Source organism: Eleutherodactylus coqui, chromosome 2, assembly GCF_035609145.1.
Source record: "Eleutherodactylus coqui strain aEleCoq1 chromosome 2, aEleCoq1.hap1, whole genome shotgun sequence".
NCBI classification, from domain to species: domain Eukaryota; kingdom Metazoa; phylum Chordata; class Amphibia; order Anura; family Eleutherodactylidae; genus Eleutherodactylus; species Eleutherodactylus coqui.
The window spans coordinates 140861896-140876721 of NC_089838.1; the positions used below are offsets into that span (position 1 = coordinate 140861896).

At 41.6% G+C, this 14826-nt stretch overlaps 1 protein-coding gene across 3 annotated transcripts in view; it reads right to left on the reverse strand.

Annotated features, from left to right (window-relative positions):
• CAPS2 (calcyphosine 2) overlaps positions 1 to 14826 on the reverse strand; it is a 78624-nt gene that overhangs the window by 11890 nt on the left and 51908 nt on the right. For 2 of the 3 annotated variants that reach the window (XM_066591658.1, XM_066591655.1), the window contains 3 exons: positions 8337 to 8413; positions 7992 to 8146; positions 649 to 768 (listed from right to left, as the gene is read on the reverse strand). In XM_066591658.1, coding sequence (XP_066447755.1) covers positions 649 to 768; positions 7992 to 8146; positions 8337 to 8413 — 352 coding nt within the window. The remainder of the gene's footprint in view (positions 1 to 648; positions 769 to 7991; positions 8147 to 8336; positions 8414 to 14826) is intronic. The other variant, XM_066591656.1, reaches the window with a different exon arrangement.

Here is a 14826-nt window from a genome sequence, read left to right on the forward strand (position 1 = left end):
GATCCCCTCCATACAAGCATTTGTTTGACTTGCGAACAAATCGACTTCCGAACAGGTTCCTGGAACAGAACCTGTACGCAAGTCGGGGAGTAACTGTAATGCCCCCCCTTTCAAACTTTAACTGGACGAAATCCCTTTGATTGTGTCGTAGAGGAATCTAGTGGTCAACAAGCTCTACGCAAGCGGAAAAAGAGGTCCACTACATGAGTAACCTCTGAGAGCCATTTTATAGGCCAACGGTGGAACCACATTTAGGGCCTCAGGTGGCAAGACTGTTCATCTAATCACCACAACTCTAATGATTTGCATACCGAGTTTGCAGCAAAACGACAACTTCTTTTAGCTGCTTGATTTTTTGACGAAGAGTGTACTTAAGCTAGTAATACCATTAATTTACTCTATGAATTTATACAGTTTAGATTTAATAGATGTCTTGCTCCACCGACAGCCTGAAATAATTTATTATTTGATAATACAGAACATATATAAACACAAGATTCATAATCTATATTTATGTAAAGTACTTTACAGTTCTCTGAAGTGCTATAATCATACTGTGCAATAATGTTGAGGCATAAAGTGTGATCATTCACATATAATATGCTCTGGAAATGAAATCACAAAGTGTAAATTGTAAAACAAAATAACCTTTCGAACAAATGATTTTCTGTACTCATTCATTTCTCCAACAAGAGCCCGGATAAATGTTCTGTAGTCTACTCTTCCCTGATTATTTTCATTCAGAATCAGCCAGAAGGATTCAAATATCTGAGGAAATACAAAACACTTGATTTCGATATGAAATGTTAAAAACATTATATATTCACAATAGTAATCTTTATATATGTGCACCAACCTATGCCAAAAACAAAGTAACAAGTTAAAGGGGTTGTCCCGCGCCGAAACGGTTTTTTTTTTTTTTCAATAGACCCCCCATTCAGCGCGAGACAAACCCGATGCAGGGGTTAAAAAAGAAAACGGGATAGTGCTTACATGAATCCCCGCGCTCCGGTGACTTCTTACTTACCTGGTGAAGATGGCCGCCGGGATCTTCTCCCTCGGTGGACCGCAGTGCTTCTGTGCGGTCCATTGCCGATTCCAGCCTCCTGATTGGCTGGAATTGGCACGTGACGGGGCGGAGCTACCAGGAGCCGCTGTCCGGCACGAGCGGCCCCATTCAGAAAAGAAGAAGACCGGACTGCGCAAGCGCGTCTAATCCGGTGATTAGACGCTGAAAATTAGACGGGCACCATGGAGACGAGGACGCTAGCAACGGAACAGGTAAGTGAATAACTTCTGATAACTTCTGTATGGCTCATAATTAATGCACAATGTACATTACAAAGTGCATTAATATGGCCATACAGAAGTGTATAGACCCACTTGCTGCCGCGGGACAACCCCTTTAAAGGAGTTTTTAGAGTAGTTTTTATTGATGACCTAGCCTCAGGATAAAATCAATGAGAGTTAAGCCTGCAATTACCAGTGCCGGCCACTAGACAGGGATTGGACCCATCTGTTTCCACTCCGTATATTGTATTGCGGTGCTGACAGCAGGCACCTGAAAAGCTGATCAATCGGGGTCCCAAGTGGTTAACTCCATGTGATTAACTAATGATGGCCTATCTTAGTAGGTCATTAATAGAAATTGCCCGGAATACGCCCTAAAAACTATCAAAATAAATGAAAAATAGAGAAAAGTAGAGCGGTCCCTGCCATAAGATCTTATAATCTACATGGAAAGGAGAAGTGATGAAATGGATACACTATTGATCATTAATTGCAATATACCCTCAAATGCATTAATTTTTTTATAAAGAATTTGCACAGAAATGAATACAACTGCTGTCTTAAACACTTTCAGTACTGATACACACCATATGGTAATGAGAAAAACTAACTAGACCCTCTTTGAATTATATATTGTAGTTTTATTAATCAGGTCATAGTAGAAGAACAGCTGGTCCTTGAAAGGTTTTAAGATTAGGTAAATACTACCTCAGATGAACAACAAACACTAGACCAAAATGGAAAAGCAGTGTGCGAAAAATTAATTACATCCTTACTTCTTCAAGAGGAATTAAGAGGGTAAGTAGCAACCAGGTGCTACTAATCAAATGCTCTTGATTAACTAACCATCAGCTAGTGTGACTACCTCTATAAAAGTGGTACTTTTAGCAGCTTGCTGGTCTGGAGCATTCAGGTGTGTATTAATATAATGTTGAGGAGGAAAGATATTAACAATGATCTTCGAGAAACAACTGTTGCCGTCCACCAATTTGGGAAGGGATATTAGGCAATTTCCAAACAATTTGGAGTCTATCATTCCACAGTGAGAAAGATTACTCACAAGTGGAAAATATTCTAGACAGGCAGTTAGCGATCTTCCCAAATGTGGACATCCCAGTAAATTCTCCCAAAGTCCGACCATGTCCCAGACCTCAAACCAATTGAAAAACTGTGGGGGGATCTTAAGAGAGCTGTGTATAAATGATAAATGAATGCCCCCAAATCTCAATGAACTGAAGCAATGTTGTAAAGAAGAGCAAGCTAAATTTCCTACAAAATGAGGTGAGTGTGATAACTTCATAAGGAAAATGCTTCTCTCAAGTTATTGTTGCTAAAGGTGCAAGCTACTGATTCATGGTGTGTACTTAATTTTTCACACACTGCTTCTGCATTTTTGCCTAGCTTTCGTTAAATAAATAATGACACTGTGTAATCTGTCATGCGTTGTTGTTCATCTGATGTTTACCTAATGTTAAGACGATCTAAGGGCCTAATTTAAATTTTCTGATACGTAAAACCATATAATTCAAAGCGGATATACACTACCGTTCAAAAGTTTGGGGTCACATTGAAATGTCCTTATTTTTGAAGGAAAAGCACTGTACTTTTCAATGAAGATAACTTTAAACTAGTCCTAACTTTAAACAAATGCACTCTATACATTGCTAATGTGGTAAATGACTATTCTAGCTGCAAATGTCTGGTTTTTTTTGCAATATCTACAAAGGTGTATAGAGGCCCATTTCCAGCAACTATCACTCCAGTGTTCTAATGGTACAATGTGTTTGCTCATTGGCTCAGAAGGCTAATTGATGATTAGAAAACCCTTGTGCAATCATGTTCACACATCTGAAAACAGTCTAGCTCGTTACAGAAGCTACAAAACTGACCTTCTTGTGAGCAGATTGAGTTTCTGGAGCATCACATTTGTGGGGTCAATTAAACGCTTAAAATGGCCAGAAAAAGAGAACTGTCATCTGAAACTCGACAGTCTATTCTTGTTCTTAGAAATGAAGGCTATTCCATGCGAGAAATTGCTAAGAAATTGAAGATTTCCTACAACGGTGTGTACTACTCCCTTCAGAGGACAGCACAAACAGGCTCTAACCAGAGTAGAAAAAGAAGTGGGAGGCCGCGTTGCACAACTAAGCAAGAAGATAAGCACATTAGAGTCTCTAGTTTGAGAAACAGACGCCTCACAGGTACGCAACTGGCATCTTCATTAAATAGTACCCGCAAAACACCAGTGTCAACATCTACAGTGAAGAGGCGGCTGCGGGATTTTGGGCTTCAGGGCAGAGTGGCAAAGAAAAAGCCATATCTGAGACTGGCCAATAAAAGAAAAAGATTAAGATGGGCAAAAGAACACAGACATTGGACAGAGGAAGACTGGAAAAAAGTGTTGTGGACGGATGAATCCAAGTTTGAGGTGCTTGGATCACAAAGAAGAACATTTGTGAGACGCAGAACAAATGAAAAGATGCTGGAAGAATGCCTGACGCCATCTGTTAAGCATGGTGGAGGTAATGTGATGGTCTGGGGTTGCTTTGGTGCTGGTAAGGTGGTAGATTTGTACAGGGTAAAAGGGATTCTGAATAAGGAAGGCTATCACTCCATTTTGCAACGCCATGCCATACCCAGTGGACAGCGCTTGATTGGAACCAATTTCATCCTACAACAGGACAATGACCCTAAACACACCTCCAAATTGTGCAAGAACTATTTACAGCAGAAGCAGGCAGCTGGTATTCTATCGGTAATGGAGTGGCCAGCGCAGTCACCAGATCTGAACCCCATTGAGCTGTTGTGGGAGCAGCTTGACCGTATGGTACGCCAGAAGTGCCCATCCAACCAATCCAACTTGTGGGAGATGCTTCTAGAAGCGTGGGGTGCAATTTCACAAGCTTACCTCAACAAATTAACAGCTAGAATGTCAAAGGTGTGCAATGCTGTAATTGCTGCAAAAGGAGGATTCTTTGACGAAAGCAAAGTTTGATGTAAAAACAATGTTATTTCAAATACAAATCATTATTTCTAACCTTGTCAATGTCTTGACTCTATTTTCTATTCATTTCACAACGCATGGTGGTGAATAAGTGTGACTTTTCATGGAAAACACAAAATTGTTTGGGTGACCCCAAACTTTTGAACGGTAGTGTACTTAGTTTTTATCATGACTGTACATTATTTATATAAATATCCTTGAAAACTGTAGTGTTGGAAAAAATGGTTCTATTTACTTGTGTACAAGAAACTGTCTTTGTAGGTCATAGCATCCAATCACAGCATAGCATTCATTTTTCAAGAGCAGAATATGAAATTAAAGCTGTACTGTGATTGGTTGCTATGGGCAACAAACTGTTTCACTTTGACAGAGGTTTTTAAATCACCACTGTACATAATGAAAGAACTCCAGTGTTCGCTTTGTAATGTGATACTGTGTAAAGCTGCGAAAACGTATAAAGAATGAACATGATTGCTAAGAGAACTTGTGCAAAGTTAAAAAACTCACTGCAAGTCATCATCTATTTTCATTATGCAATAGGTGGCACTGCATAGCATCTGTTCATAGTACCAGGACCATGTACAAATGCAGACCAAAATAGCCATCTTGCCCAACACTGCCATACACATGTATGTACTCTGAGTGTAGAGAGGGGAGAAAGATTCTGACAAGGTGGTTTATATCTCTCCACAAACAATAGGATCGGGAAGTCGAAATTCAACTGTGTGAACCTTATCTTTCATGACATCTGGCATCTAGATGATTGGCCTGACCCACCATAATTAGCAGGCTCAGCCGAAATTAAATGTGTATGGCCAGCCTAAGCTTTATTTATACTACATTATTGGTTTGTCACTTATGCTTGGGAAAGCTTTCATATATCATGGTATGCATCATACATAAACCCTTGACGTATACCTCACAGTGCCATATATCTTTCATAGACCCCCATGAAAGCTAAGCAGGGGGTGCTTTACTATACAGTTAAAACAAAAGTATACATGCCCAGCCAATGCCAAGAGGACAATGTGTTGGCATCTGTCACGGTCTATGGACCCACGTTCAGAACGTAACCTGAATGGACAAACCCAAAGTGGTGTAAATACTGTACTGACTTAAAGGGGTTGTCCCGCGCCGAAACGGGTTTTTTTTTTTTTAACCCCCCCCCCCGTTCGGCGCGAGACAACCCCGATGCAGGGGTTAAAAAAACAACCCGCACAGCGCTTACCTGAATCCCGGCGGTCCGGCGTCTTCATACTTACCTGCTGAAGATGGCCGCCGGGATCCTCTGTCTCCGTGGACCGCAGGGCTTCTGTGCGGTCCATTGCCGATTCCAGCCTCCTGATTGGCTGGAATCGGCACGTGACGGGGCGGAGCTACACGGAGCCCCATTGAGAAGATAAGAAGACCCGGACTGCGCAAGCGCAGCTAATTTGGCCATCGGAGGGCGAAAATTAGTCGGCTCCATGGGAACGAGGACGCTAGCAACGGAGCAGGTAAGTATAAAACTTTTTATAACTTCTGTATGGCTCATAATTAATGCACAATGTACATTACAAAGTGCATTATTATGGCCATACAGAAGTGTATAGACCCACTTGCTGCCGCGGGACAACCCCTTTAATATGTTATATCAGAGTATTAGGTTAATCTTACATAATGCAAAACCCTAGTTCTTAAAATGTCACATGGTCAGTAGAAGCCTAGACATTTATAGTTTAAAGGAGATGTCCCGCGCCGAAACGGTTTTTTTTTTTTTTTAAACCCCCCCCCCGTTCGGCGCGAGACAACCCCGATGCAGGGGTTAAAAAAACCACCCGCACAGCGCTTACCTGAATCCCGGCGGTCCGGCGTCTTCATACTCACCTGCTGAAGATGGCCGCCGGGATCCTCTGTCTTCATGGACCGCAGGGCTTCTGTGCGGTCCATTGCCGATTCCAGCCTCCTGATTGGCTGGAATCGGCACGTGACGGGGCGGAGCTACACGGAGCCCCATAGAGAAGAGGAGAAGACCCGGACTGCGCAAGCGCGGCTAATTTGGCCATCGGAGGGCGAAAATTAGTCGGCACCATGGAGACGAGGACGCCAGCAACGGAGCAGGTAAGTATAAAACTTTTTATAACTTCTGTATGGCTCATAATTAATGCACAATGTATATTACAAAGTGCATTAATATGGCCATACAGAAGTGTATAGACCCACTTGCTGCCTCGGGACAACCCCTTTAAGCTCATACTTGGTTCAGGGATTTATCTGAAGATAGCATCATTTCATGAAGATGGAAGAAACTGTATTCAATTTACATTATACAAAAGAAAAGTCCTCCTTTGTATAAATAGGAATTGCATGTTGTTGTTGTTACCGGAGACAGATTATATTCCGTGTATGTTGTATTGATTGGTATATATTTCAGATACAAATGTGGTATGTTCCCTTCTACATCCGGAAAGATCAGCATCTTACCTAAACAATGGCTGTCTGACACGACAGAAGTGACAGATGACTAATAATACAATTAATAGACACATGTCAAAAGCGAATACAGACGGCCTCCATTCAGGACCCTCATCTATTGGTCACAGGACAGAGCAGCCTCACTTTGGAGGACCTGTCACATTTGTACTTTACAGGGAAAGGCAGCATTTTTAATAGGAAATGTGTGAGACTTCATCTGCCAGATTCCCTCACAAATTACAGCTGATCACTGGGGATCCAGCAGTGGGATACTCTGTGATCCACTTATCGTTATGTGAGAAGATAACTTTGGTGAAGACTCAAAACCAAAGATTTTTTAATTCTTCATCTTAGTTTTTTCCCCCTGCTTTCCAGAAGCCATACCTTTTCTATTTTTTTGTCAATATATATGTATGAGGGTTTTTTTGGGGGACAAGTTGTATTTTTTTCATTAGCACCATTTAAAGAGCTTGTCCGGTGGGTGCATTAACACACTGGCTGTTTAGAAAATAATAAAAGCTATACTCGTCTGCCGCATGCCCTGCCACTTTGGTTCCTCTCAGTCTTCACTCATTTCCGTTTCCAGGTCGAGTGGTTACATGCCCGTCTAAGCACATGACCACTCTGGCCAATCACTGTTTTTGTTTCTTTGCATACAGGACTGAATATTCTGCATTATGGAATATGCCTTCCTCTGAAATAATCAGTCCCAAAATCTGCAGTACCAATGTTGCAAATTTTGATGCAGAATTGTGCCAAAATTCCGCATCAAAATTAAACTCAGCAAATTACTGAAAAGTCTATATGCACACAATGTTTTTGTCTTTGGTGTCTTTGAGTCACTTTTGAGGTTTACAGAGTGCCTTTTCAAAACACATCATGCTGTAGGTATGAGTTTCTTCTGCAATTTTTCCCACAGGGTTCTCTATAGGAGAAATAGCTGAAAAAAATGTATCTCTTAGATATTAAATAAAAAAAGCCACAAAATAACTGAGAAAAATATGAAATGCAGAACATTTTTTTTTACAAGCGTTTAAAAATGCTGAAAAACAAAATGGGTGAAAGACGCCTATTGAAAAAAATACCCCATACACAATAATGCATGTGTAGAACCATATATATGTTAGTCACTAATGAAGGTGAGCTTTATTAGGTAAGGTTCCCAATACTGTACCATATATAGCGTACATAACGATACAAACTGAAACATTATTTGCAGAGCAGTAAAGAAAGTGACACGTACCTTCTCAGATATATCCAAGTGATACATCTGAAGAGCCTGCTTGAATTCTGCTTTCCCTAAGCATCCGGATCCACTAATGTCAAGTTGTCTGAAGTATTTCGCTAATCCTGTTAAAGTTCTAACTTCTCTTTTCTTCAGTTTTTCCTTCATTGCTTCTTAAAAAGGTAAAATTATTCACAGGTGCTTAAGATATTATTTGAAACTGTATATCGAGCAAAACCACAAAACTGCACAGAGACCATGGAAATACCAACAACATGATAATGTAGCAGATGACCGGAATATAGAATGACAACTTCAATAATTAACTTAACAGAGGTCAGAGAAAAATTAATTACTACCCACCTTGCAGTGCCAAGCGAATGTTCTCTTCATCATTCCAGGGATTGCCTAGGTCCCATTTGTTTCCCTTGCAAATAGCCCTAAAAGACAGATTTTCATGAAGCTTTTCATTCTGTTCCTCAAAAAAAGTCATGAGTATTAAAAGAAATATCCCAGTCAGTAATTCATGTGAAACACTTTCTCTTACCAATGTAGCGTGAACATATACCACAGTGCTGTACACAAACTGCAAGTACGCAGGTCAGACCTCGTGCCCAATGACATAGGTTTCCTAACGAGATACATACACACAGCAGGGCCACTTTAATAGAAAGTCAAATGTGGGACAAAACTGAGTTAACTGGAGAAAACTTTGTACTTGAATATTGCAAGATAGTGAACAAAGTACTGCGTATGGGTATGTTCACATGGACGCAATTGGCATCAGATTTTTACGTGCCAACTCAGTCCTCACAAAGCTCAGCAGAAACTTGTGGCTGAGCGGTAGAGTTCTACCGTGGGTTTAGAACTTGTAAACTCAACAATACACATGCAGGTTTAGCATTTTTCATTGGGCAAATCCACATGAGGATTTAGCGTGGATTCTGTATTATTCCCATTGTTTTCAATGGGGTCGGCAAAGCATCACACCGCATCGAAAACACTCTGCGATCCTCCTTGGATTGCCACTTCTCTGAAGTAATGCAAGGCATTTTTAAACACAAAAATACCTCACATTCGCGGAGACAATATGGGGCGGAGTTTCATGGCCCAAAATCTCACTCGCCCGTGTGAAGTTAGCCTAAGGCAGTTCTCAGGTCTTTTATACATATTTGGCCTACAGTGGGGAAAAAAGTATTTAGTCAGATAACACTTGTACAAGTTCTCCCACTTAAAAAGATGAGAGAGGCCTGTAATTGACATCATAGATAGACCTCAACTATGAGAGACAACCTGAGAAAACACATCCAGAAAATCACATTGTCTGATCTTTAACAAATTTATTTGCAAATTATGGTGGAAAATAAGTATTTGGTCAATAACAAAAGTTCATCTCAATACTTTGTTACATATTCTTTATTGGCAATGACAGAGGTGAAACGTTTTCTGTAAGTCCTCACAAGGTTGGCACACACTGTTGCTGGTATGTTGGCCCATTCCTCCATGCAGATCTCCTTAAGAGCAGTGATGTTTTGGGGCTGTCGCTGGGCAACATGGGCTTTCAACTCCCTCCAAAGGTTTTCTATAGGGTTGGGATCTGGAGACTGGCTAGGCCACTTCAGGACCTTGAAATGCTTCTTATGAAGCCACTCCTTCGTTGTCCTGGTGGTGTGCTTAGGATCATTGTCATGCTGAAAGACCTAGCCACGTTTCATCTTCAGTGCCCTTGCTGATGGAAGGAGGTTTGCACTCAAACTCTCGCGATACATGGCCCCATTCATTCTTTCATGTATACGGATCAGTTGTTCTGGTCCCTTTGCAGAGTAACAGGCCCAAAGCATGATGTTGCCACCCCCATGCTTCACAGTAGGTATGGTGTTCTTTGGATGCAACTCAGCATTCTTTCTCCTTCAAACACGACGAATTGTGTTTCTGCCAAACAGTTATACTTTGGTTTCATCTGACCATATAACATTCTCCCAATACTCTTCTGGATCATCCAAATGCTCTCTAGCAAACTTCAGTCGGCCCTGGACATGTACTGGCGTAAACAGGGGGACACGTCTGGCACTGCAGGATCTGAGTCCCTGGGGGCGTAGTGTGTTACTGATGGTAGCCTTTGTAACGTTGGTCCCAGCTCTCTACAGGTCATTCACTAGGTTCCCCCGTGTGGTTCTGGGATTTTTGCTCACCGTTCTTGTGATCATTTTGACCTCACGGGGTGAGATTTTGCGTGGAGCCCCAGATCGAGGGAGATTATCAGTGGTCTTGTATCACTTCCATTTTCTTAATATTGCTCCCACAGTTGATTTCTTCACACCAAGCTGCTTGCCTATTGCAGATTCAGTCTTCCTAGTCTGGTGCAGGGCTACAGTTTTGTTTCTGGTGTCCTTCGACAGCTCTTTGGTTCTTACCATAGTGGAGTTTGGAGTGTGACTGCTTGAGGTTGTGGACAGGTGTCTTTTATACTGATAACAAGTTCAAACAGGTTTCATTACTACAGGTAATGAGTGGAGGACAGAGAAGCATCTTAAAGAAGAAGTTACAGGTCTGTGAGACCCAGAAATCTTGCTTGTTTGTAGGTGACCAAATACTTATTTTCCACCATAATTTGCAAATAAATTTGTTAAAAATCAGACAATGTGATTTTCTGGATGTGTTTTCTCATGTTGTCTCTCATAGTTGAGGTCTATCTATGATGTCAATTACAGGCCTCTCACATCTTTTTAAGTGGAAGAACTTGTACAAGTGGTATCTGACTAAATACTTTTTTTCCCCACTGTATGTATAACAGACCAGAATATGCAGATAATACAAATCTATGTAGCTATTTGAATGGCCAGGTTTTTCACGGCCATGTTTTAAAAACGCACAAAATGCTGTAATTTTCTCCATTTTTGTCTCCGTATTTGCATTTATTGGCACTAGGCCTCTTTCACACGAACAACAGCAATATCGTTGCGAGAAAATCGTAGCTGTGTTCTGTGCGATATTGCTGCGTTTTCTCATGGTGACATTGTGTTTTTGTGGCGCTACAAAGTCACGCGACTTTGTAGCGGCCTACAAAACATCGCTAATGTGAAGGAACTCATTAGAAAGCATGGGCTTCACATACGTGCGATTTGTAGCGCTGTCACATTGCAAGAAAATTGAGTGATTGTCACCCGTGCAAAAGCGTCCTTATTCACTAATTGTCAAATGCGGGTCTGCATTTATCCAGTAGAATATAAAACCAATGCCAGCTAATATGGAGGCAAATGCAGATGAAACAGGGATGAAATACTGATGACACATAGTTGCACTGTCATCTGTAACATGTCAGTATTACCGATATGTAACAATACACTCATCTGAAACCGGCCTTAAGCGCTGTCCACTAGGGATCTCCTTTCCTTATAACTTGCTGTTCATTTCTCAAGTAATGCCGGTTTCTAGTAACAGAGATAACAAGATGGAGAACAAGGAGTGGAGAGCAATCACTTAAGGCCCTTTTACACGCAACGATTATCACTCAAAATTTGTCCAAACAGCCGAAAAGGAGCAATAATCGTTACATGTAAATGCGGGCATCGTGCACTTTTCATTTGAACGATGGATTTCAGTTCACTTACAATCCATTGTTCACACCTCTGAAAGACAGAGCAAATACATTCCATCTGAATGTATTTTGCTCATCTTTCAATAGACTGCAGGATGTTCTCGGAGCATCATGTTTATATTAGCTGTGAGGAGAACAAAGGAATGTCCCGGCAGCTGTTTACACAGCTGGGTGTGTGTTTAAACACACACTGGGATCTGCAAACAGTTCCTGGGGTGCTTTTACATGCAAATGAAGAGGATAAAGTGTTAATGGCCATTAACACTTTATGCAAATAGATTGCTAAATGTTTCAATCTTTCAGTCCTTTGAAAGATTATCTTTGAGTGTAAAAGGGCCTTTATGCTACCCACAGAATTCTATAAAAATGGTAGGGAAGGAGGGAGGAAGGAGAGAAACAAAAATACACAGATATGGCTGCAGCAGCTAACAGTAAGTGATTTACTGTCTAACAGCTATTGAAATTCTATTTTCACGACGCCATACTACTGTACTACATGCTGATGTTCTTCCTCTGTGTGTGCTGCAGACAGCAGAATGTGCTGTTTTCTCCATGTGTAATATAAGGCCGGCAGCACACGGACGGATTGGATTCCACATGCAGGAGCCCAAAGTGGAATCGGCACTGTCCCCGGCCGGCGACCCTGCGTACCTGGTATTTTCTGTATTGCAGATGACTGTGGAGGCCGTGACAGAAAGCACATTGATTTCTGCAAACCCCATTAAAATGAATGGGATAGTCAAAGAAATTCCTGCAACAAATCTGCCATATGTTAATTGATCCCTAGGCCACATCCACATGTGGCTTTGGCAACCTGTGGACTTTGCATGCACCGCAGATTTCCCCGCACTTCATTGAAAGGGGTGAAATTTACAGTGAAGATCCACAACAGAAATTGACATGCTGACGATGTAATATCAATTTACATGCGGAAACATTTAGTTAGTCTCAATTACATGCCTGATACCATAATCCATTGGGGATTTTACCTCTGCAAATCCACCAGTAACATCTGTAGCATTTCGGTCCCATGTGAATCTGACCTTAGATGGAAACTGGACCCAATACCACCATGTATGTGTGCAGCCTTCTACACAGTTAAAGGGAACTAAATCAATACAATTAAATAGCAAATAGGATTCTGTAATACATTACATTTCGTATTAAACTGCATAACCAAAATTAAATGTATTAAATATAAATGTTATATATATTATTCTGTAAACCGTATTTAAAGCAAAGATAAAAAATGTACATTACTGTTAATAGTGATTTCTTAAGTATTTAGGCATTAGGTTGCCAGCACTAACAGTGCAGTGCAGTATAATTTAGCGCTGAAGTCTGTTTACATCCTTGTCTGGCCATGAAATCTTCCAAGCTCTAGTAATTGGAGATGTAATTAGATTAATTATGCAGGTGCATTGAAAACAATGAGCCAATATTATTTGCCAGTTTCTATAAATGGAAACAGAACTTGAAAGTGCGTCCAGGAAATGCCATGTAATTTTCTCATTCATTGTATTGTATATGTGCAGGGCAGTTCAAACTCAAAGCTAACAGGGGTTCTTCCACATACAGAATTCTGTTTCAATTCATAGGCAATGCAAAGTGAACGAGTTGCCAATATGAAGATATTCAAAATATTACAAGAAAAAGTAATTGAACCCTTTGGGATTATCTGCATTGATTACTAATAATTGATTATAATCTAAAACCCAATCCTCTGCATTCGAGAGAGCACCAATTAACATAATAGCACGTTGGTCGGCGCTGGTTATACTGTTCACACCAGCAGAGGAGACAAATCTTTAGTATAATCGTTCCCATACAAAGAGCAGTCTTTGGCAGCGTTGCCTTTGTTCACAAGGGGGATGTGCTGACGACAATTCACTATTCTTATGCCTGTATAAAATATTAAATCAGGTAATGTACACGCATGTGTCATTCATTAGCTAATCGTTGGCATATTCAAGTGTTCATCAGGTCGGTGAAGGTTTGGGAAACCGTTCATGCTCAATCAATACACCAGATAAAAAGGCCTTAATAGACAAACACTATCTAACTAGACTAACAACACACAAACAGTTGGACTGTTCATGTCTTCTATTGAGCATACTGAGTCAACATCCACAATGCAGGTAGAAAAAGTAAGTGAACACTTGAATTTAATAACCAGTAGATGACCCTTTAGCAGCAATTAGATTCCCATAATGTCAAGGAAGAATTTTGAAACATTTCTCCCTGCAAATGTGTTTCAGTTCATCAATATTTCTGAGATGTCTTGCACACACAACCCTCTTCAGGCCAGCCACAGTATCTCAATAGGGTTAAGGTCAGAACTCTGACTTGATTACTCCAAAACTCGGCCACTTCAAATTTTCTTTTTCAACCATTCTTTAGTTGATTTACTTGTATGCTCTGAGTCTTTGTCTTGCAGCAACACCCAACATCTCTTCACCTTGAGATCACGGACTGCTACCCTGACATTCTTTTGTAAAGTGTTCTGATACAACTTAGAATTTAATATTTCCCCAATTATCGCAAGTTGTCCAGGCCCTGAGGCACAAAAGCAGCAAAACACCATGATGCTCCTTCCGGTACTGTTGTATCTTGTCACCACCAGAAGCTAGGGGTGTGACAGGTGTTAGCAGGAGTGAACATCCCTGTCATGCCCCTAGATGCCGATTGGGAGACAAGATGCAGCAGTAATGCCCAGGGGAGCAAGCAGCACACTTTGTATCCCGACACAGTGACAGCGCTGCAAGGCAGACGGGGTCAGCGAGCGCCTACCACTCACCAGCGGTGCTCAGAGTCCCAGTCAGCCCCCAACACAGTGGCAGCGCTGCAAGGTGGATGGGGACAGTGAAGTCTACCACTCACCAGTGGTGCTCGGATTCCCGGTCGGCCCCCGAGAAAGTGACAGCGCTGCGAGGCGGACGGGAAAAGTGAGCGGCTGCCACTCACCAGTGGTGCTCAGAATTCTGGTCGGCCGCTCAGCCCAGAAACTACCTCACATCACCGCTGCACGATCTGCTTCTGTGCAGCCACGCCGCTGGCCCGGTCTGTCTCACCGTGGGAGCTGCAGTATTTCCGCCCATGGGCCCCCCACGCTCTGCTGTCAGTGTCCTTGATGTGGCCGCAGTCACCCTCCATTGTGCCGCTGATGCCCGGTCACAGTCTCCCCCTTTGTTCTCCATCCAGCCGCGGTGTCTTGCACACTGGGTTAACAAAGTTGGTGTTATACCATGAGCCAAT